Source organism: Erinaceus europaeus, chromosome 16 (genome assembly GCF_950295315.1).
Source record: "Erinaceus europaeus chromosome 16, mEriEur2.1, whole genome shotgun sequence".
Classification (NCBI taxonomy): domain Eukaryota; kingdom Metazoa; phylum Chordata; class Mammalia; order Eulipotyphla; family Erinaceidae; genus Erinaceus; species Erinaceus europaeus.
The window spans coordinates 22,893,269-22,916,697 of record NC_080177.1 but is presented as its reverse complement, the minus strand read 5'-3'; the positions used below and the strand labels follow the sequence as shown (position 1 = coordinate 22,916,697).

The 23,429-nt window shown below is 54.8% G+C and overlaps 2 protein-coding genes across 5 annotated transcripts; one reads left to right on the top strand and one right to left on the bottom strand.

The window, feature by feature from the left end:
* Positions 1-1,086: 1,086 nt before the first annotated feature.
* Positions 1,087-6,986, top strand: NEIL1 (nei like DNA glycosylase 1). Of its 2 annotated transcripts, XM_016189431.2 has the most exons (10): positions 1,087-1,417; positions 2,407-2,841; positions 4,781-4,900; positions 4,982-5,045; positions 5,166-5,265; positions 5,615-5,742; positions 6,133-6,160; positions 6,330-6,397; positions 6,509-6,668; positions 6,756-6,986. In XM_016189431.2, the coding sequence occupies exons 1-10, from the start codon at positions 1,188-1,190 to the stop codon at positions 6,830-6,832; spliced, it is 1,410 nt and encodes a 469-aa protein (XP_016044917.2). In that variant the 5' UTR covers positions 1,087-1,187; the 3' UTR covers positions 6,833-6,986. The 2 variants fall into 2 exon arrangements, with proteins under 2 accessions (XP_016044917.2, XP_060030727.1); XM_060174744.1 differs by lacking the exons at positions 5,166-5,265; positions 5,615-5,742.
* Positions 6,987-7,351: 365 nt separating this feature from the next.
* On the bottom strand, positions 7,352-22,379 carry MAN2C1 (mannosidase alpha class 2C member 1). Of its 3 annotated transcripts, none has more exons than XM_016189416.2 (26): positions 22,106-22,379; positions 21,849-21,974; positions 21,363-21,486; positions 19,151-19,221; positions 17,152-17,329; positions 16,859-17,048; positions 12,983-13,089; positions 12,729-12,839; positions 12,333-12,425; positions 12,103-12,219; positions 11,803-11,898; positions 11,546-11,691; positions 11,121-11,244; positions 10,693-10,814; positions 10,506-10,591; positions 10,234-10,405; positions 9,958-10,055; positions 9,694-9,826; positions 9,375-9,479; positions 9,128-9,284; positions 8,881-9,024; positions 8,238-8,347; positions 8,059-8,138; positions 7,824-7,972; positions 7,631-7,740; positions 7,352-7,552 (listed from the first exon to the last, which is right to left on the bottom strand). In XM_016189416.2, exons 1-26 carry the CDS (start codon positions 22,213-22,215, stop codon positions 7,426-7,428), a joined length of 3,186 nt encoding a protein of 1,061 aa, XP_016044902.2. In that variant the 5' UTR covers positions 22,216-22,379; the 3' UTR covers positions 7,352-7,425. The 3 variants fall into 3 exon arrangements, with proteins under 3 accessions (XP_016044902.2, XP_007525848.2, XP_060030724.1); XM_007525786.3 differs by having other exon boundaries at positions 9,694-9,788; positions 10,250-10,405; positions 22,106-22,378; XM_060174741.1 differs by lacking the exon at positions 10,234-10,405 and having other exon boundaries at positions 9,694-9,788; positions 22,106-22,378.
* Positions 22,380-23,429: the final 1,050 nt, after the last annotated feature.

The window sequence follows — 23,429 nt, the reverse complement described above, 5'->3', positions numbered from 1 at the left end:
TTCGAACCCCGGCTCCCCACCTGTAGGGGAGTCCCTTCACAGGCGGTGAAGCAGGTCTGCAGGTGTCTTTCTTTCTCTCCTCCTCTCTGTCTTCCCCTCCTCTCTCCATTTCTCTCTGTCCTATCCAACAATGACAACAACAATAATAACTACAACAATAAAACAACAAGGGCAACAAAAGGGAATAAATAAATAAAATAAATATTAAAAAAAAAGAAAAAAAAAGAAAATGGCCTCCAGGAGCAGTGGATTTGTAGTGCAGGCACTGAGCCTCAGCGATAACCCCGGAGATAAATAAATAAATAAAATAAAATTTTTCAGAGATTATTTAAAAAATAATAGCACAAGGACCCGGGTTAGAGCCCCCAGCTCCCCACCTGCAAGGGGGGGAATCGCTTCATAATTGGTGAAGCACGTCTGCAGGTGTCTTTCTCTCCCCCTCTCGATTTCTCTGTCATATCCAACAACAGCGACAGCAATAACAGTAACAACAAGAGTAACAAAAGAGGTAAAAAATAACCTCCAGGAGCAGTGGATTTGTAGTGCAGGCACCGAGCTCCAGCAATAACCCTGGAGGCAAAAAAATAAATTAAAAAATAAAAATAAAATATTTAAACAATACAAAGGTGTATAATAGAGTTCTGTGGGAGAAGCCAGGGATCCATGAACTCAGGAGCATGTTTGCCTTTTCATTTTCACTGTCTCCAAAATCAAATTTAGTTTTTCCTTCAGTTATGAATGTTTTGTGTTGACTTTATACCAGGTGCACACATTTGGGGAAGGGCTGGAAATGTATTCTCTGTTGATGGCGGTCACAGTGACCTAAATGCATGTATCTGGCAAAACATGAACTCTAAAAAGGGTACATTTTAGTATATGTAAATGATACCTTAATTTAAACGGGCAAAAAGAGAACAACAAAACAAAGCATGCATGAGTTGCTCTGCAATCACAGCATGGGAAGCACACCTGAAGACATAAATCACAGAGGACACAGAAACATGGAACTCAGGGGCCTAGCTGTCCGAGCCTTGCCTGGCCGCCTCGCCTCGCCTCGCCTCCCGCAGGCCCGGCGGTTGTTTTCGGTTCCGCCCGAGCGGGGTCCCCAGGGCCTGCGCGCACCTGCGGGGGCGCCTCCGCCGTTTCCTGCTCCCCCGACCCCGAGGCCGGCGCGACCCGGACATCAGATGAGCATCCGCGCCCAGCCGGGTGCCAGCCGGGTGACCGCCCCCGACCGCTCCCTTAAGCCGAGTCCTCAGCACCGGGTCGCAGCCCCGCGTTCCGGCCCCAGGCTGCGGACTACACTTCCCAAGGGGCGCTGCGGCCGCGCCTCGCTCCCAGAGTGCCTCGCGCCCCTCGCCCCCGCCCCCCCCCCCCCTCCTGGAGCCGCCGCGGGCGGAGGCGGAGCTGCGCGCAGGTACCCGGCGGGGCAGGGGGCGGGAGGGGCGGGAGGCGCGGGGGCTAATAGAGCTTCCGCCGCCGGGGAAGGAGAGAAGGAAGCCAGTCAGGGACCGACGCTGCCCCGCGCAAAGTCAGCGTTGGAACCATCACCTTCTCCTGCAATCCCCTATCTCCCCACAACTTTTCCGGGTGCCAGCCCCGGGCAGCGCTAAGATGAAATCGGGGTGAGGGTGGGGCTCATGAAGCAGCCTGCCCTAGTTAAGTGGTTCCTTCTACCCGGCACAAGCCTTGGATTTCCACTCCACGACTTCCCGGGGGAGAGAAAAGTGGGGTGGAAGTGACCAGGTGGGAGGAGGGTGGCGCGCCCCCCACCACCCCCGTTGTCCTCGCCGCCTTGAGGACCAGCAGTTGCACTGAAACCCTGTCCTGCCCCGGGCGGGGCGGGCTGTCCTCCAGCATTTTCCGGCAGGTCAGGGCCACTCGTCCAGTCCTGGTGGTCACAGAGGAGGGTCCTCTGTGGCGGGAGGGAGGCAGAGTGGCCTCGAGCAGCAATTTCAGTTGTTAGGTTGCAGAGGAAAAGAAGATGGGGTGGGGGGGTGTACCTTGCAGGAGTAGGGTAGGACCTCTCCCCAGTGCCCCAGACCGAGGGGACAGCAGGACAGAGCAGAAGTGAGAGGAACAGTGTGCTTGGAGCAAGCACTGAGGGGCGCCTGGGAGGAAAGGAGATGGCAGGATGCCCAGAAATGAGGTGAGAGTCAGGGAAGGAGCTGGCTGCATTCTAAACGCAGCAAAGGTTACTCGAAGGTGCAACACAGCCCGACACCCCCGCCCCGCCCTCAAACACCTAGAGGTGGGGGCCCTGGGCTACAGCCAGGACAACGGCCTTCCTCACCAAACCCGCATGGCCACGCCTCCCCAACCCCAGGGACTCCTCTGCAAACCAGGATGGGGATTCCTTCCTGTCCAGATCAGGTGGGCCCTAGCCCCCCTCCGTCCTGTCCCTAGGATGCCCGAGGGCCCTGAGCTGCACCTGGCCAGTCAGTATGTGAACCAGGTGTGCACCCGGCTGGTGTTCGGAGGGCGAGTGGAGAAGTCAGCTGTCAGCCGCAACCCCGAGGTGTCCTTTGAGAGCAGCGCCTACCACATCTCTGCGGCTTCCCGGGGCAAGGAGCTGCGACTGACCCTGTGCCCCCTGCCCGGGGCCCAGCCCCCTCAGGAGCCACTGGCCCTGGTCTTCCGGTTCGGGATGTCTGGCTCCTTCCAGCTGGCGCCTGGCGATGCCCTGCCCCCCCACGCCCACCTGCGCTTTTACACTGCTCCGCCCGACCCCCAGCTGGCCCTGTGCTTCGTGGACGTGCGGCGCTTCGGCCGCTGGGACCTCAGCGGGCAGTGGCAGGCGGGCCGCGGGCCCTGTGTCTTGCGCGAGTATGAGCAGTTCAGGTAGGGCCGGCCCAGGTGCGGTAGAACAGGCCCTGGGCTCCAGGCAGGCTCTGTCGCTGCCTTTGTGGCCACGGAGGCAGGAGTCCCGGCCTCCTCTGGACCTCAGCCCCTGGGAATGGATACGGATATCCCTAAGCTGATGGATATGGAAATCCAAAACTTGATGGGGTAGAGAGCTGCCAAGAGGCAGGGCAGAGAATAAAAAAAAAAAAAAGTCCAGTGAGAATAAAAGAATAAAAGAGTGTCAGAGCTGGGCACTGGGGTGGCAAAGTAGCTTATCTAGGATGCCAGCTTAGCCATGCACATGGCAGTTTTGAGCCCAGTACCCACAATAGGTATCTTGCCATCTCTGCCTGTTTCTATCAGAAAAAAATCTAGAGCAATCAGAAAAAAAAAAAAAAAAAAAAAAAACTGGGGGTGGTGGTATCTGCACAATGGTTATGCAAAGAGACTCTCATGCCTGAGGCTCCAAAAAAAAAAAAAAAAAAAGCTGGGCTGAGGGGAGAAGAGGAAAAGTGGAGGGCATCTAAATCTAAAACCACAGGTGAGGCAGAGCTGGAAGGAGTTGCTTCAAGATTCAGGAGAGGCCTGTATGATGGCTGGTTTCTGATTCGGCTTTTGTGGTCTCACACATTCTGCCTAACCATTGGTCAGTGTTCTGTGCCCTGTGCCTTCCTGCCTGTGGGAGTGGTGACAGCCCTGCCTGGGATACGATGCAGGTCACAGAATATGGCATGGTGTCAGCAGCTTCCTCTGAAAAGGAACTTGCTTGGTGCCAGGCCATTCTGGGCACTGGGGGACACCAAGACAGAGGTGTTCTCTACTCTCACAGAATAAAGCTTAGGTAGGGGTGGAATGGGGGAAAATGATTTAGATGAATTCAAATAGACACATTCGTGCAGTCCACGGGGTAGAGGTTGATCTGCTGGGGAGGGATTATGTGGCACTAAGCAAACCCATTCCCCCCAGGGTGTGACACTGAACTGAGGCCTGCCTGGCAGGGTTCTCAAGAAAAGGATTCTAGCTGCTCAGATGTAAAGGCCTAGAGTGGGCTGGGTCAATGCATCCTGGGAGGCTGGGTTGCCCACTGGGGTTGGTCAGGTGCTTCCCCAGTGAGGTGTGACTCCAGATTGCTGCCACTTCACTCTTCTGGCAGGTCACTACTATTTTATATGTTCTTAGTTTCCATCACTGAGTCTTACTGGGACCCTTTCCCCAAAGAAAAATGTATTTCTCTTTCCTGGTAGTGGGACAACTGGGGACCACCAAGGTGTTCACTAACCATGCCTTAGGCTCCCCTACCCCCACACACCTGCCACCCAGAGCCAGCCCCTGCCGCCTCAAGAGTTCTTCAGTGCTTGGCAAGAGCTGCCCTCACTGCCGCCAGATCCACACAACGTCCCCACCACATAGGGGTCCTGGACCACAGGTGCAGCTGTAGACCTGTCATCCCCGTGTTCTTGAGCCGGGAGCTCTCTGGTGATGTGTGCACAACATAGTCTCAGTATGTCCTTAAACATAGTGCTTAGTTTGGCCTTTCCCAGTTTGCATTATGAACTAAAATCCTGTATTGTTGGGTCAGCAAGACAGCTCACCTGGATAGTGCACCTTTCCTGTTATGTGCACAACCTGGGTCCCACCCCACCACGAGGAAGCTTCCAGTGCTATGGTGTCTTTCCCTCTCTCCTTCTGTCTCTATCTGGAAAAGTAGATCTGGGGCAGTGAAGCCCTGATGTCAACCAAAAAATCAAATCAAATCCTGTTTTCATTTTGCACATAGGAAAACCAGTTTCCATTCCCATTGCCAAATACCCCTGGGTTAGGGAAGGGGAGCTAGACTCGGTTTCCTTCCCCAAAGTTGTTCCACCTGCTCCAGGTGGAAGGAAGGGAGCGGCAAGGGGCAGAAAGGGGCTGGTGGACTCAAGCTGTGTCACTCCAGAGAGAACGTGTTACGAAACCTGACGGACAAGGCCTTTGACCGGCCCATCTGCGAGGCCCTCTTGGACCAGCGTTTCTTCAATGGCATTGGCAACTACCTACGGGCAGAGATCCTGTTCCGGTCAGTGGGCAGACCACGGGCCCCGGGCTGGGCATGCCCACCTTGGCCACTGCTCAGTGGGACCCTGTCTCCACCCTGCAGGCTGAAGATACCCCCCTTTGAAAAGGCTCGCACAGTCCTGGAGGCACTGCAACAGCGCAGGCTGGTGAGGGACGGGGGGTGGGACCGTGTTCCCGCTCAGCACCCCTTTCTCTGCGGTGTGTGGGGAGGCTTTTTCTCAGTTTTGCCAAGCTGCTCCTAAGTGACCCTGCCCCTGCCCCTGCAGAGCCCGGAGCTGACCCTGAGCCAGAAGGTCAGGGCCAGGCTGCAGAACCCCGACCTACTGGAGCTGTGCCACTCTGTGCCCAAGGAAGTGATCCAGCTGGGTGAGGCCCAGAGATGCATAAGCAGCAGCTGCCCTCCCCTCAGGGCCTGGGTCCCCACCTAGAGAAGGGAGGCTTGGGAGTCTCATTGCTGCTACATGGTCTGGGCCTCCTCCATTTCTCCAAGTTGCCCACAGGACAGACAGGGTGAGGAGTCTTCACTCCAGGATGAAGGAGCCCAGAGTGGGCGAGACACGAGCCCAAGGCCACATAGCTGGAGGGGGGAGAGCCTTGGTAGCCTGACCTTGTCCAGCAGTTGATGTCGCTGTGGTCAGGGCCAGGTCCAACCAGACTTCCCCCCCTCCAGCTTAAGTCTGCCCTCCGCCCTCTGCCTGATTCCTCTGTCCCACAGGGGGCAAAGGCTACGGGCCAGAGGATGGAGAGGAAGACTTTGCTGCCTTTCGAGCGTGGCTGAAGTGCTACAGCCTGCCGGGCATGAGCTCCCTGCGTGACCGGCACGGCCGTACCATCTGGTTCCAGGTTCGGGCTCTGTCCTCAAGGCCAGTGGACCCCAGGGAAGCCAGTGTACTGGAGAGGTCTAGTGGAATAGCCAGGCAGGAGCTGGACTCTCCCCGGTGGGGACCCCAGGGTTGACTAGGCCCCCCAAGTCTAAGGCCTAGTGTCTAAGCCTGCCCTATGCTATGCTCACTGACCCCCAAGGCTCCGGCTAACAGAGCAACGAAGTCAGGCAGCCCTGCTGGTGCTGGCACTGGTACTGACGATGACCAGGTTGGGGGGGGGGGGTTGGTCCTCAGAGACAGGTTCCTTGGAGAGGAGGTACATGGATCAGATCTAGGATGGGTCTGTGTTCCACCTCTCCAAAAAATGACCCCCTCCCAGGATAGTTCCTAAATTCTTGTTCCATTTTAGGGGGACCCTGGACCCCTGGCACCTAAAGGTAAACCACTCCTTATATACTAAGCTAAGGGAGTGGAATGGGTTGCTTGCCTCAGGGGATACAGCACCCTTCTCTATCCAAGTCCCCACTCCACTAAGAGTCACCCCAGAATGGGGTTCCGCAGAAAAGGAGACAAAGGCTGCTCACTCCCTGTGCTGGTATCCTGCAGGGGGCAAGTCTCGAAAGAAGAAACCCAAGGCAGCCCAGTTGAGTCCCGAGGACACAGTGGAGGTACAGGTACGGCGTCCTCTCCTGGCCTCCTGGGCATTAGCACAGCGCAGGGAGGTGGGTCTCTAACCCGCCTCTGAGCTGCTCTCCATCTTGGGGTCCTGTGTCTCCTCCACCCAGAACTCTTCAACCCCAAACAAGGCCACTCTCAGGACACGGCAGACACGAAGACGCCTTCCGTCTCAGCCAACCACAGCCCAGGAGACCAGCCTTCAAGAGGGCCCAGAAATGCCCCCAAGACTCAGGGAAGGGAAGAGGAGGGGATGGCCAACAGCCTCAGGTGGGCCTTCCTCAGCACCACCTATGGGGCTTGCCAGTGAGGGGTGAAGGGAGGGACTGAGCTGCCACCTGGCTGTCCTCCCCACAGGCCGCCGCCACAAAGGCCGGAAAAGCAAAGCTGATACCTCTCCAGCCATGGAGCTTGAGGGGGCCTTGGCCTCTTAGGAGGCTCTCCTAGTCTGCATCCACCACTTCCTGCAGCCTGGTCCCAGACCTGCCCTAGACCTGTGGTGGTACCTGCAAAGAGGATGCTTTTAATTGTGCTCCACCATCCCTATTTTTTAAGCCTATAGAAAACGCTGTTCTACATAAATAAATAAATAAATAAATAAATAAAATCAGTAAGCCTGGTCTTGGGTTAGTTTCAGAATATCTGCAGAGGACTAGTTAGAAGGGCCTGCCTGAGGATAGGAGCCCACCCCCCAGCAAGGCCAGCTGAGCCCCATCCTCAAGGCCTGGCTGTGAGAGGGCAGCCCTCTCAGAGCCAATGCAGGGGCCCTGGCCCACACATCTGTAGTCCAGGCCCCATCCTGATAGGTCAAGATCCTCTCCTAATGGGCATGGCCACTCCCCATGCCCTCTGCCTGCTGGCATGCAGGAAGCTGCCCGTTCCCTGGTCTCTTAGCTTATAGTTACCCATCTCCGGGTCCCTCCTGAGGGAATGAGTGGAAGCTGTTGGCAAGGTTCCTGAGCCAAGGATTTATTGTTCACCTACCCTCACCCCCAGGTCACTCCCCAAAGTACCCCCACCCTCAGGATCAGCTCAGTGAGGGCTGCAGCACCAGCAAGAGTGAGCGCACTTGGAAGGGAGAAAAGGTCAGCTTCAGGCCATTTTCCTGAAGGGGCAGGTATCCAGCAGAGTCCCGCCGCTCCAGGAGGTCACAGCTGGAGAGCAGGAGAGTCTGTGAGGACCCCACAGGGCAGGCTGTCTCCCTACCCTCACCTTGCCCGAGCCCCACTCACAGGACAGCCTCTTGCACCAGCAGCGAGGTGCGCAGCCAGCAGTCCACGTGGCTGCCGTGGGCCTCATACAGCCTCAGGACAAGCGTGCGGCCCTGGGGGCAGGACTCAGCCTGCAGGGGTGGTGGTGGCAGGTAAGCTACGGGTGTGGGGAGCTGGTGCAGGGCCCACCCCCCAGGACCGCCCAGTCCTTTGCCTGCTTGACAGTCTCCAGCACAACTGCGGATGTGGACACAGAGAAGGCGCTCCAGGCTGTGGCCGGCGCCCGGCCCGGGGCCGGCAGTGCCAACAGGGGGAAGTTGAGGTTGTAGGCAGCTTGGATCACACCAGCATCCTGGAAGGAGCCTGGGCAGGGACCGAAGAGGGGCGCAGGTAGGAATTCGGGCAGGGGCTGCCCGAGCTGGAGTGGAGATGTGGTGCCCTGCACTCACCCTTGTGTGGCATCAGTGCATAGGTGAACTCATGGCGCCCCATGTCAGCTGTGGCATCAGGGGCCTTGGGTGCCCGCAAGCTGGGGTAGAGAAGATGGAGGGATGCACAGAGTGGGAGCTGTCCGGGCTGCCCCTGTCCCCAGCCCCCTGTCCCCAGGCACAGCAGGGACCCCACTCACAGGGAGAGGCTGAGGACGCTGCCATGCACGGAGGCACCGTATTTGCAGTCGTTGAGCAGGGCCAGCCCGAAGCCGTGCTCCGACAGGTCCATCCAGCGGTGGGCCCACACCTGCAGGGCAGAGCTCCTGTCATTAGAGCAAGCAAAAGCTCTGGGACCTCAGGCTGGGGCTCCAGCTCTCACCAGAGGCAGCAGCCTCAAGCACACCACCCAGCCTGCCTAAGCCTCGGTTTCGTATCTGTGGCTTGGGTGATAGTGTCTGCCCACCATGCAGGCCTGAGAAACAAGGGAAACAGACCACTTCGCACAGTGCCTGGGACATGTTAGAACCAGCAAATGAGGCTGAAGAGAGAGGTCCCCAGCTCCCCCTGTGGCCATGGCGTGTGCCCTGAGTTTAAGCCCAGACCACTTGAAAAGTATTACGGCAACAGAGGAAGCTCTGGTCCCCTGGTCTCTCTCCCTTCCTGCCTCTCTGTATGAATGAAAAAAATGGCCAGAACAGCAACATGTGAAAGCCCTGGTTCGAGAGAGAGAGAGACCAGCAAAACTACTAGAAAATGCTGTCCCTACTCCTCAACGACATTTCATATCTCGTCTCTCCCACCGGGGAGCCCCAGCCCCCAGCCCCCCACCCCATGTCAGACCTCATATCGAGCCCAGTCCCAAGAGGTGTTCTTATGGGTGGGCCGCTGCAGATGCCCAAACTGGACCTCATAGGTGGCCTGGGAGCTCCGCACGTGGGCAGGAAACTCCACCTTCAAGAACTTGTGGGACTCATGCCAGTGCACCTGGGGGGTCAGGGGGGAGAAAAGCAAGGGAAGAGACATAGGCCAAGCTCCAGGCTTGTCCCCTAGACACCACTCACCCGGCGAGCCCCCTTGTCCCCACTACCTCAGTGTGGAAGCGGACGTAGGGGCAGCCAACGTCTAGCACCACCTCCTGGCTGAGCCGGCTGTTGGGGCTGAGCTGTAGCAGGAACCAGGCGCTGCCCCGCAAGCCCCCCTCAGCACCCACTGCCAGTGTCCCTGCCTGGCCCGGCACCGGCTTCCTGGCAGAGGGGGGTGGGGTACAAGTGCTGAGCTAGGGCAGGCTCACGAGGGCTCCACCAGACCTCTGCCCCAAGCCTGCCCAGCCTCACCGTGTCTCTAGGTGGTAGTCCATGACATCCCATGCATCCCAGTACAGGGGCACGTCATCGAACAGCACAAACTGGTTCCCCACGGCTCCCTCTGCGATGGCCTCCCTGGAAGGACAGGGCAGCCCCTGTCTCTAGCTGCCTGAGGGTGAGGGCTCTAGGGGACGGGGGACGCTTCCCCCTGCTCCATGTCTGGGTCCCAGCCAAGGGCAGCTGGTAGGGTGCTGTGGGCAGTGCTTCAGCTAGCGGGCGGCTCAGCCTAGGGAGCAGGGCCTAGGGTTCCCCTGCTAAGCACAAGGAGAGGGCAGTGGGGGACTGACACCTGCCAGAGGCCACCAGCACCAGGGACGTCAGGCAGCCGGTAGGGTTCAGCTTCACCCGGATGATGCCATTGTCCAGAGTCACAGAGCCATCAGTCTTGGTGAGAGCAGGCCTTGAGGTAGAGCTGAAGGAGCCTCACAGCCCCACCCCACCCCACCAACAGCCCCACCTACTCCAGCCTGGCCTCACCGCTGACCTCCTCAAGGTGAGGATGGTCAGGGAGGTCAGGGCTGCGGATGCCCCACCAGGATGTGCCAGCACTCACCTCTTGCACCACATACACAGGCTGCTGGGGCTGCAGAGGCTGCAGGGAGGTGGGCGCGGGAGCAGGTGCATAACCCATGCTGGGCACTGTCACCAGGGCTGAGGGCAAGGCCAGGGCATCAGTGTCATCTCCTTGACCTTCTGGAAGCCTTGCTCAGGGCAGTGGGCCCAGAGGGCAGAGGAGGAGTCACCAAATCTACCAACCCCTCCAGCTTGCGGCAGGCAGCCCAGGGCAGAGACCCCAGGGAGTAGCCCTAACACTTCCCTGGCCTTGAACCTTTCTCCCAGTGTACCTATGCTGTGGGACCCGCCAGGTCGGGGCAGGGCCAGCACTTCCGTGCGCTTCCAGGGCAGCGTGTTGACGATGAGGAGGCCCCCAGGACCTGGCTCCCCTGCACACAAGGCTGTGGCCGCAGCGCTGAGGAGGGCACCACCCTGGGAGCGAATGTCTAAAGAGAGGGTGGCGGGTCACGGGTAGGCAGGGGCCTGTGATGGCCTCTCTTGGGGGACACTTGGCTCTCTGGGGAGCTAGGGATGCTGCCTGCCTACCTTTATAGTGGGCCATGGCCTCCTCGACCACCAGCTGGATGCAGCTGCCCGTCACCACGTCGTGGAACTGGTTTAAGAGCAGGAGCCTGCAGGGGCCAAGTGCAGGGAGGGGGAGGATGAAGCTGGCAGGTGTCTGGGGTGAGCTGGCAGGGGTGGTGGGATGGGCAGGGGCAGTCACCAGGCTCACCTCCACAGCTCCTGCAGTTGGGCCGCCGGGTACAGGAATTGGGTGCTGCGGGCCAGGGCCAGGCTGCTCACCAGCTCCACGTCATGCAGGATCCGCTCGCAGTCCCGGTTGCCCTTTTTGATCTGAGCCCAGGACAGAGGGATCAGTAGCGGCAGCTCCACTGTCCCAGGACACCTCCACAAGACCTCCCTGTCACTGTCCCACCCCCACCCCCACCCCAGCCCCCAGCGCTTCGCTGGGATTCCCTGTGGCTCCCTGGGCCGCCTAGATAAAGCTGCTCAGGAGTGACCCATCCCAAATGCCCTTCCTCTCTCCCTCCTTCCTGACCTGCCCGCTCCTGACTTCTCAGAGCTCCTCCCTGGAGCACAGTCCTCACTCCCAGGTCTGACTGTGCTGTGCTCTGGCACCCCTGGCACCCAGCTGCTGACCTGGGCATGGGTGGTGTAGGTGCCGTTATGCAGCTCCAGGAAGAGCTCCCCAACCCACGTGCACAGCTGCTCCGAGCTGCCCTCCAGCTTCAAGAAGAGTTGCTTTGGAGAAGACAGCTGCACCCTGGGGGAGACTGCGACTCTGAGTCTCCAACCTTAGGGGCCCTCGTGGCTCCTCCCCCCACCAAGTCATGATGGCCGGGATTCCCGAGATAAAGGAGTCACCCATCTGTGCAATGCTGGTTTCTGGACTGCCCGGAAGAGCTCCCTCTCTGGGTGAAGCCCTTCCCACCTCAGCTTCCCCCTCAGCCTCCCAAATCCCTCCTCATGCCCAAGGTAGATGTTGAGCCAGTGGTGCAGCTGGAAGGCTGGGTCCAGTGTCAGGCAGAGGCTGAGGCTGGCATTGCCGGCGGGACAGGCCTGACCTGGGCAGCCCATCCGTGTTGCTCAGTCGCTTCAGGCGGTCCAGCATGGTCTGGGTGGGGCCACCACCCCCATCTCCAAAGCCGAAGAGGAAGGCGCTGTGGTTGGTCCGCCCTTTGTCCTGGTTTTTGGTCACGGTTTTGAGCACCTGGATTGGTGGGGGCGGGTCAGCGGGTCAGCACAGGTCAGCTGAGGGCAGGGTACCAGCCCTTGCCAGCTGCCCACAGGCCCTGCTGTCTGCCTCTAGGTGTCACCTCACCTCCTCCACGCTGCCCTGCATCCCGTAAGAGTCGCCAGGTGGGAAGTGTGCCAGCACGCGAGAGCCATCCAGCCCCTCCCAGAAAAAAGTGTGGTGCTGCGAACACGGAGGCAAAAAGACCACATCAGGACGGAGGCAGAGCCAGACCCTTCAGCCCTGCCCACTGTGTGACCTGGGAGAGGCTGACCCAGGGGTAGCATCTAGGCATGGGCTGGAGAGGGTGGGGAGGGGGGTGTCTATCAATAATCCTCTTGAGAAGTGAGTGGGCAGTGACGACCCTGACCCCTGGGGCCTGCTCACCGGGAAGGAGTTCACCAAGTTCCAGCTCAGTTTTTGGGTCAGGAAGTACTTGATACCACAGTTGCGCATGATTTGGGGGAGCTGCGCTGAGTAGCCAAATGTGTCTGGCAGCCAAAACTGTGGGGGGAAAGGGGTTCTGGGGTACAGGAGCCGGGCTTCTTAATAGAGCAGCCCTGGCCCCGGCCCCTCACCTCTCAGGGCCGTGCTGCAGCCCCGTCCACCCGGCCTACCTCAGAGCACATCTCCCCGAACTCCTGCAGAAAGAAGTTCTGGCCCTGCAGGAACTGCCTCACCATGGCCTCTCCGCTGGGGAGGTTCCCATCCTGGCATTGGGGGAAGAGGTGGGGGACTCAGCACAGGACAAGGAGCAGCTGGAGTGCAGCCGGGGGGCATCGGTCTCCCCACTATGGGTGCAGCCATTCCTCTGCAGATGGACATCCCAGGACAAGGCCGTGTAATCTATCCCCATACCTGCAACCCTCCTCCCCTTGGGGTCCAAGCCTGGGGATTCTAGGGACTGGCTAAGGTGTAAAGGAAACACAGCAAACAGCCAGCAAGCCTAGGAGGGGGTGGGCCATGGGGTGGGGGGATTGTGGCCTGAGGCTAAGGGGGTGCAGTGAACTCACCATCTCCACCCAGGTGCCCCCCACAGGCACAAACTGCCCCCGTTGGAAAAACTCCTGGATCCGAGTATACAGGCCAGGGTAGTGGTTCCTCACCCACTCCAGCTGCTGTGCCTGTGTGGTACAGGGGGCTGAGCTGTGCCAGGAGAACCGAGAACCCCCACCCTGAGATAGCTGCAGTGGGCAAGAGGTGGGGACCCCTCAGGACTGAGACACTTGTCGGGCTCCAGCGAGCCCTGTACTGCTGTCCCTCTGACCTGGGAGCAAGCAAAGATGAACTCAGGGTTCCGTTCCATGAGGTTCACGGCTGTCACCCAGCTCCGGGCACATTTCCTCACTGTCTCCTTGAAGGGCCAAAGCCAAGCTACACCGGGAAAAGAAGATGGAGGGGACAGAGAACAAGCCCTCCAGCTCCCCGATGCCCCAAGCCACTTCCCCGCCTTACAGCACCCTGGGCCTCCTAGGGCTCACTTTAGCCTTCCTCCCTGAAAGCCCTGAGCACCCTTCATGAGCCCACTTCAAACCACTCCTTCTAGGTTCAAGGAGGGGCCGGGCTGTGATGCATCCAGTAGAGTGCACATGTTACCATGTGCAAGGACCCAGGTTCATGTCCCCCATCCTGCGGGGGGTGCTTCATGAGCAGTAAAGCAGTGCTGTAGGTGCCTCTCTTTCTCCCTATCTCCCCCTTCCCTCTGGATTTCTGTCTCTATCTAAAATGAATTAACTAATTTAAAATATTGTAAGGAGATAGGCAGAGCTAACAGGTCAGCTTTCAATGAATGAAGGCCACAGGCCTCACTGAGGTCTAGACGCCTACACACCTAGACAGAGGATCCTGTCAGAAGCAGCAACGTACAACAAATGACACAATATTTTAACAGCTGGGAGATAATCCAAGCTCATCAGATAAAGAAGGAATTACAAAAGCTGGAAAAGGGCTCACTTAATGGTGGCCTTTTTGGTCACTACCAGGCCACTCTATCATATGGGCCCCTACTCAGGGAATCCTAGGATTCCCTCCATAGATCCTCTAATAGATCCCTCTCTCCACCATCATGGGTCACTTCCTTCAAGAACATTATCATAAGCCCTCGTGTGGGGCTTTCCAGGACCTTGCCCTCACTACAGAGCAGCAATGGTAGAGACTGCCCCACTCTCTAAAGGTAGGCTGGGCCAAACTACTCTGCCACTCGACCAAGACTGGTCCTGAAATGAGTGCAGCCTAGAATGTTCCCAGCTGGGGCTATGGACTAGGAGCTCAGACTAACAGAGGTTTTATCGGCTCCTGTGCTAATATGAATATACATGGGCCCTGGGTCAGACTGATGAGGTAAACAGTTAATTGTATTTATATATTTTCTTCAAGTTTGGGAGCTACTCTCTGCCCTAATCTAGCTTTCTAGTTCTATTCTTAATTCTGACTACATCTTCCCAAACAATATTCTTTTTAAAAAAAATATTTATTTTCCCTTTTGTTCCCTTTTGTTGTTGTTATTGATGTTGTCATTGTTGGTTAGGACAGAGAGATGGAGAGAGGAGGGGAAGACAGAGAGGAGGAGAGAAAGAGAGACACCTGCAGACCTGCTTCTTCATCCCCTGCAGGTGGGGAGCCAGGTACTCGAACCAGGATCCTTACACCGGTCCTTGCACTTTGTGCCATGTGCGCTAAACCCTCTGCGCTACCACCCGACTGCCCCAAATAATATTCTTAGTCCACCACCATGTTAACTATCAAGCTCAAGCCAAAAAAAAAAAAAAAAAATTACTAAAATCATGGGTCCCAGGGGTCGGGCGGTGGTGCAGTGGGTTGGGTGCATGTGGCGCAAAGCGCAGGGACCGGCGTAAGGATCCCGGTTCGAGTCCCCGGCTCCCCACCTGCAGGAGAGTCACTTCACAGGCAGTGAAGCAGGTCTGCAGGTGTCTTTCTCTCCCCTTCTCTGTCTTCTCCTTTCCTCCTCTCTCCATTTTTCTCTGTCCTATCCAACAATGAACAACATCAACAATGGCAATAATAATGACCACAACGAGGCTACAACAACAAGGGCAACAAAAGGGGGTAAAAATGGCCTCCAGGAGCGGTGGATTCATGGTGCAGGCACCGAGCCCAGCAATAACCCTGGAGGAAAAAAAAAATCATGGGTCCCTAGGAACATACCTAAAACAGACTTTTCTCCACCTTAAAATCCCTATTCTCAACTGTTCTAATCCTACTTTCTGGTTCCTATTTATTAAACATTTTGTCTTACTTCGTAATTTACTGCCTTTCAGATAACAAGTTGCAGATGCCATTACCAGTCCTTCCTGAACTCTTTGAGGAGATGACCTCAACAATGTGTCCAGGAAACACAACTCGCCAAAGCCTTAGCCCACAAGGGAAAGACAGAGAGAGGCTGGGGGTGTGGTCAGCCTGCTGATGCCCACGTCCAGCAGAGAAGCAATTACAGAGGCCAGAACTCCTACCTTCTGCACCCCAAAAAAATTTTGACCATACTCCCAGAGAGGGAGAAATGTTAGGGGAAGATGACTAGACGGCTCTGAAACCCAATTCCATCAGCACCCTGAGAGAGAAGAGGAAAAAAGGAAAGACATTTGGAAGTAGTAATAGGTGTAGGTGTGACTAAAAAAGGAACAGAATACAGGACCATAGGGAAAAAACAAGCAAAAACATAGACAGACAGACAGACAGATAGATATAGAAATAATAGTCAACCCTATCTGTGACCTTGGGAGAATCACTGCAGTTTCTAGTGGAGGGAATGGGGACACAGAACTCTGGTGATGGGAACGGTGTGAAATTGTACCTGTTATCTTGTAATTTTATAAATCACTAATAAATAAAAATAAATAAGGAGTCAGGTGGTAGTGTGCCAGTCCCTGTTCAAGGCGCCATTTGCCAGGCTGGGCTAGCTTCACGGGCGGTAGAGAGACGACCAGGGACTCATGGCTGAGCTGGGAAGCAGTATCTCGTTTATTAATCAGATACATCGCCTTTTATCCATCTCTTCAACGGAAGTGGCAAGGGAAAGGAAATGACTAGGAGAGGGGGTGGAGCAAAAAAAAGAGCCTGAACAGAACATAGAAAGCTTCCATCTAACCAGTGGGTATTAAAGCAATACCCTGCAGGCAGGGCGGGACCCAGGTAAAACAGTGATTATGTAAATAGACCACATCGTAAGTAATACAAGTGAACCTAATATGATGATCAAAACAGAAGGTCTTATAAGCAGAATTTAGAAGCATACCAACAGTAGTGCAGTGGGTTAAGCGCACATGGTGCAAAGCGTAAGGATCCCAGTTCCCCACCTGCAGGGGAGTCACTTCACAGGCGGTGAAGTAGGTCTGCAGGTGTCTGTCTTTCTCTCCCCCTCCTCTCTCCATTTCTCTCTGTCCTATCCAACAACAACATCAACAACAGTAACAATAAAATGGGCAACAAAAGGGAATAAAGAAAGAAAAAGCAGCGGGGGGAGGGGGGTGTTACCACTCTCCCTTCTAGGGACACAAACTAAAGGACAGCCCAGAACAGAGGGCTCCCTGAGATGGCCCTGCTGGGTCTCTCCTCACTGCACCTCATCCCCTATTCCCAGGGACCCACACCTAAGCACAGCAGAGAAAGCCCTTCTCTGTGGCTCAGGAACCTCAGCTACAACAGAATTAATACCTTTTCCCCAAGGTATTGTTAAAAACTTGTTAAAAATTTATGTAGGTTTCCCATAAGCCTCACAGGTACTGCTAATTCACCAGATTCAAAACTGAACTCCCAACCCTCCCTAGGAAAGGCCTCCGTGAACTGCAGCCCCATCTCAACTACTTCCAGGTGGTTTCTCTCTGAGGACCAGATACTCCTGCCAAACTTATTTCCACTCAGTCTGAAGGGTCACTTCTTCCTCTTGAATCCTCCCAACCCTTGGCTCCCCAGCTCCCCTATCTTAGTACCAGCTGTGCCTGCCTAGTTCCACCCAGCACTTTCTGTGACTCTTAACAGCATCTAGCATGGGGCCACATGGGCATCAGGCTAACAGAGCCTACAGTCTAGATCCTGCCTTTTTTTTTTTACAGAGGGGAAAATTGAACTACGTGAGAGGCAAGAACTTGCTGAGGGTCACAGAGCATTTAGGCAGTGTCCACCCTACCTGTATCAATGTGGCAGTGCCCCACCGCATGCAGGGTGTGCTGGCTTTCACCTCCACGTTGGTCAAAAAACCTGGAGGCCAGAGCATGAGCTGCTGGGAAGGTTTCCGGCTGAGCAGGGTCACAGATGTTGATGATCTGGTTGGCTGTGTACAGGGCCTGGAAGCTGCGCTGGTTGTCCTCCCCAAGGCCCTACAGCAGGACCTGCCCCTTAATACACGTCCCAAGCAAGAGGGGGCTCCACAGTGAGCTTCAGGCACAGTGCTCCAAGGGGCTGGTGTGTGGGACCGCGTACCTTGGCTATGCCTAGCAGCAGCTCCAGATCCACCAACAGCTTGTGGACGTCCCGGCGGAACACAGCCAGCTCAGCCCGGTTCACCTGGAACATCTTCTCTGGGTCAGGGGCTGCGATCATGCTCCCCTTTCCAGCCCCCAGGAGCCCATTGCAGGCTACTTCCACATAGAGGGTAAGGCTGTGGAGGTGAAGAGGCAGCCTCAGGTGAGGGGGCCAGCAGTGGACTCCGGGTGCTGGGGGTCAGGCCCCCAGGAAACATCCAGCAGGCCCCTGCCCATCAGTCTCCAGGATGTGCCACCCAAAGGCTGCCGCAAGTCAAATGTGTGTGGTAGAAACAATAGAAACACAGTCCAGAGAGTTGAAAGGAGCGTTTGCTTTTTCTCATTAGGGATGACTTGAAAATCTAAAAAACTGCTTCAAATCAAGACCCAAATCCAACTTGCTTTTGCCTCCATGGCCACTAGTTCAGCTTTTTTTATCAGGAGGACCACAGTGTGGGGAAAGGAAAAAAAAAAAAAAAGACAGAACCTAAGTCCTGCTGAAGGATGTTCTACCTCTGTCAGAAAGAATAGGCAGCCAAATCTAAAAAATGGCCTAAACAATAGTTTTATCTTTAAAGCTGTCTTGGAAAAGCTCTATCTCGGTCTTAGAATCCTTGAAACATTGGGATCAGGGTCTGGGCTGTGGCACACCCAGTTAAGCACACATATTACCATGCGCAAGGACCCTGGTTTGAGCCTCTGCTTCATGAGCAGTGAAGTAAGTCTGCAGGTATCTCTCTGTCCCTCTCCTTCTCTACCTCCTCCTCCCCTCTCCATTTCTCTGTCTATCCAATTAAAAAAAAGAGTAATAATAAAAGGAAAAATGGCTGCCTGGAGTAGTGGATTCACAGTGCTGGCACTGAGTTGCAACAAGAAAAAGAAAAGAAAAAAAAAGAAAAAAGAAAAAATTTGAACCTCCCATATTGGAGCTTGAAAAGCAAAAATAATCAGCTAACGAGGGTTGGGGGGGGCACACACTGCAGGGGTGAGGGGGGCCAGGACACACATGGCAGGGATGGGGCTGCCCTCCTCAGTCTTCAGAAAGCAAACATGACATCCTTGGTGAAGCATTCCTGGCCCTCTTCTCCCCACCCCCAACCCTAGTGTGGAAAGTTTCCTATACTGAATACAGACTGTTCTCATTCTGAGCCCTCATTGGTGATTATGTGGGTGTATGAGTCCCCTTTGCAGTCAAGGACCACACCACTCACTATCTTGGCTCCAGTGTCTGGAAACATCAGACACAGTGTTGGGTAAATGTAAAATGCAATAATAATAATGTCAAGAGCCTTTAGTGGTGCCATGTCAGAATGTCCACGTCAGAATATGAATAGAAAAAAATATATACAGGATGCAGAATATCAAAGAAATTGCAAGATCGATTTATAAAAATTACATCTGGGGAGCTGGGTGGTGGTGCAGCGGGTTAAGTGCACATGGCACGAAGCACAAGGACTGTCGTAAGAATCCCGGTTCGAGCCTCCAGCTGCCCCCTTGCAGAGGTTTGCTTCATAGGTGGTGAAGCAGGTCTGCAAGTGTCTTTCTCTCCCCCTCTCTGTTTTCCCCCCTCTCCATTTCTCTCTGTCCTATCCAACAACGACAGCAATAACAACAATAATAACAATAATGATGATCAACAAGGGCAACAAAAGGGAAAAATAATAAATAAATAATTTTTTTAAAAAAAATTATGTCTGAAAGAATCACCGAGATGTCAAGCAGCGGTCATCTTTAGGTGGTGGAGCAATGGCAGTGATTCACTTCCTTGTGCTTTTCTGGCCTCACCACAAGGCAAACATTTTTACATCAGGAAAAAAAATTTTTTGCTTTTAATAAAATAAATGATGAAATTTGAGGATGGTTATGCAAGAGGTGGGGGTGTTTCCTAGGCTACTCTGGGACTCTGTTCCTCCTTGCCCACAGCTGCTCCCTCCCCAGTAGCACAGGGACTCACTCACCTCCGGGAGTCTTCTTCTCTCAGCTTATCAGTCAGGACATAGCTGGTCTTCTCTCCCTCTTTCGTCAAACCCTGTTTGGAGTGGAGTGAAAGCAGGGCCTGAGGCCGCTGCACAGTTGAGATGAAGTAAAAGCTGACAGAGACCAGGCTCCTCCACCAGTGCCCACATCTGGCTCCTCTCTCCCAGGCTGAGATCGATGAATCTGGGACCTCTGGGAGCTGGCATTCCAAACCAAGGGCAACCAGTGCCATCACCACCAGATGGCATCTGTGTACCAGCAGAAAGGTCATCAGCCTTATGGCAAGGGTCCTGGCAGCAGTCAGGAGAACTGGGTGTAGTTTCCAGTGGTGACTGTATCCCTGAACAGCTATGTCTTCTTCTTCTTTTTTTTTTTTTTTTCTTTACAGAAAATAAGAGAAATTAAGAGGGAGGGGGAGAGAGGGAGGGAGGGAGGGAGGGAAGGAGAGAGAGGCACCTGCCATACTGCTTCACAACTTGTAAAGCTTTCCCCCTGCAGGTGGGAACTAGGGGCTTAAACCTGGGTCCTTGTGCACTATAATATATATGCCCAACCAGTGTACCACTGCCTCACCCCCTTGAACTATCTTAAGGGAATGTTATAAAGTCAGGAACACATCTGCCTCATTCCCCCACTACGTCCCCAGTGTTTATCACTGAGCTTGGCCCAGAACAGGGATACGTCACACATTTGCTGAGCTCTTGAAGGGGCAAAGTGAGAGAGACGAGAGGGAAGAAGGGGTGTGTCTTCATTCTGTACGGAGAGAGTGATAATTCTGAGAACAAGGAGCTAAGTGTACTAGAATGGAAGCTGTGTGAGCCTGAACAAGTGGACCCACCTCTATATATGTCAATTTTGTAATGTATAAAAGGACATAAAGACCTACCACAAGGACTATAAAGATTATGTCTGATATAGTCAGAGACCCAGGAGGTGGCTCAGTGATGATGCACTGGATTCTTGAGGTCCCGAATTCAATTCCCAGTACCTTATGTCCCAGAGTGGTGCTCTGATTCTCTTTCCTATCTCTTCTCTTTTTTATAAAATGGATATGATTGAGGGCAACAAAAGGGAATAAATAAAATAAAATAAAATAAAAGCTTTTTAAAAAATGGATATGATTGGATGCATAAATAAGATATTTAATAGTGGTTTTCTCTGATGGTTGAGGATTGGGTGCTAAGGAGAGATTCCTTAGTTCAAGGGAAGAGGACTTCAACTTGTACTTTATACTATTTGGAATGGTTATGTGTTACATATAATAAAGAACTAAAAAGCAGTGGCCAAAGAAGTGATAAAAATGTGCACTCTCACACGAAAGCAAAAGACTCTGGGGTGGGTGCGTGGGTGGGGAGAATACAGGTCCAAGAAGGATGACAGAGGACCTAGTAGGGATTGTATTGTTATATGGGAAACTGGGGAATGTTATACATGTACAAACTACTGTATTTACTGTTGAATGTAAAACATTAATTCCCCAATAAAGAAATAAAAATAAATAAATATGATTTCCTCAGATAAAAAAAAAATGTGTACACTCACCAGTTGGTAACACAGTGGGTTAAGCCCACAGGACGCAAAGCACAAGGACCGGCCTAAAGATCCGGGTTAGAGGTCTCGGCTCCCCACCTGCAGGGGGGTCACTTCACAAGTGGTGAAGCAGGTCTGCAGGTGTCTTTCTCTCCCCCTCCTCTCTCGATTTCCCTCTGTCCTATTCAACAACGACAGCAATATCGACAATAATAATAATAATAACAACAATGATAACAAGGGGCAACAAAAAGGGGAGAAAGTGTGGATACACAAGTATGAAGTCATATTCTTAATTACTGACAGTGTATGTGCCAGAGTTATGCTCTGGTCCTCCCTCTCTCCTCTTTCTCACATTACCATATACTTAAGTCCGGGGGTAAAACCTTAAAAGTTTATGGACTGCAAAGTCACTGTACCTGGAACCTAATAAAAGGGTTAATAAACTAATCTGCTGCTGCATGTATTATTGCTACATTAGATAAGTGACTATTTTCAGTCTTGAAATGGGAAGTGGCTGGTAGGTGATGTGATAAGTAAGCCACCTGTTCAACTTCCAAGTAAACAGGTGCCCAAACACCAGGGTCCATATTCCTGAAATCCTGACAATCCCCCACCATCACCACCACCAACACACACATACTCTCTCCCTCTCTCCCTCACCTGGACAGGCTCCCCATCTCGCCACACCAGACCCTCTCCGTCACTCTCCCAGAGCAGGTGAACTTCCTGCCCCAGCCACGCCTCTGGGATACTCAGCTCCACCCTGAACCAACAGGTCCACCACCTGCAAGAGAGCAAAAGCAAGTGCCTGGGAGGGGAGGGGCCGCTCTTCTGCACCCCCCCAAACCCCCCCCCCCCGCTTCCTTGAGTTAAGAAGGGTGGGCATCTGCCGGGTCCTAAAGTGTGCAGTTTGGACTCACAAGGGAGCAACAGAGACAGCTGCAAGGTGAAGGGCAGAGGCACAGGAGCCGGGGTTCTAAGGGGGCGCTTCCTCCCTTAGGGGTGTCGGGGGCGGAAGAAGGGCAAGAGGGAGGCCGGGTGCTGTTCCCCGCAGAGGGTGCGGGTCCCCACGCGGCTGTCAGGGCCCGGGGATGCGGGATTGGGAGGCGAGCTTGCGGCCCCGCCCTCCCTCCGGGCGTTACCCACGTGGGTCCGAAGCTGTCGCCGACCTGCGCGGGGCGGAAGTCCTGCTGGATCGCTTCCTGGTAGGGAAGCCGCTCGGGCGTCAGGAAGCTGGACAGCGCGGCCACCGGGCAGCTGTCCCCGAACAGCCTGGTCGGAAAGGGTCGTGGGCGTGCGCTCCAACCCCGCCTCCTTCCGGCGCTGGGTCCCCCCACCCGGAATAGGGGCGAAGCCCAAGCGCGTCAGTGCGGCCGGCGGGTTCCCAGGGCGAGGGGCCACACCTGCCGCGAAGGTTACAATCGGTGAAGTAGAGCGGCGACACGAACTTCTCCACCCGCTCCAGTGTGGTGCGCCGGTGCTTCAGGGGAGCCGCCGCCATCGCCGCCGCCATCGCCGCGCCCTCTCCCCTTGTCCGGAAGGGCCCGGGCGCGGACCCCGGCCTGCAACCGAAGGTTCCGGTGTGCGCCGGGCCTGCGGGCGCGGGCGGCTTTTCCTGGAACACCGCGGCTCTCAAGCCTGGATGCGGGGCGGGAGAGCCCGGGTCCGCGCCGCCGCTGGGCTAAAGGGCTCGGTGGCGCTTAGCAATCTGAGACGCGCTTGTGTCGGGCAGGCACCGGACCGCTGGGCACGCCGGGCGCAGCGCAGGAGCAAGTCCAGGTGGCGAGGCCGGGCCACACTGGCCGGCACGGTACTAAGGGAAGGCTCTGCATCTGTCGGCTTCCTGCACTTGTCTTTGGCAACTGCCCGCCAGCAGCAGCCCTGAAGAGACATAGATTTGAAGTGACAGATGAGGGGGGAGCATTCGAGATTCCACTAAGTGACAATGTCCCCGAACAGGACAGAACTGGGGAGGGGGGAGCCACCTGCCAAAGCCCATCTTTGCGTTAACTCTAGTAGTCACCCCCCCCCCCAAACCTAGCACATTTTTCACTTAAAAACTGCGGGGGAGGGGGGCGGGCGGTAGCGTAGCTGGTTAAGCACACGTGAGCGCAAGGAAGCACAAGGACGGGCGTAAGGATCCCGGTTCCAGCTCCCCGCCTGCAAGAGGGTTGCCTCACAAGCAGTGGAGCAGGCCTGCAGTTGTCTTCCTCTCCCCCTTCTGCCTTCCCCTCTTCTATTTCTCTGTCCTATCAAACAGCAGCAATAACGATAAAAAACAATGGCAACAAAAGGGGCAAAACAGGCTCCTGGAGCCGTGGATTCGCAGTGCAGGCACAGAGCCCCAACAATAACCCTGGAGGCAAAAAAAAAAAAAAATGCTGGGTGGGGAGCTTGGATAGCATAATGGTCATGCAGAGACCTCATGCCTGTGGCTCCAAAGTCCCAGGTTGAATACCCCACACTACTGTAAGGCAGAGGTGAGCCGTGCTCTGGTTAAAAAAAAAAAAAAATTGCTGTGGAGTCCTTGTTTGTAGACTGTTGGGAAGAAAAATATATACAAAGCATCAGCCCTGATACTAGAATGGAAGTACCAACTGGAGTGTACAAAACCTCAACTTACATAAAAGGTGGCTAAGTAAATGTGACTTATTTTTTTAATTTTTTTTTTTAATTTATGAGAAAGATAGGGGGAGAGAGAAAGAACCAGATATCACTCTGGTACAT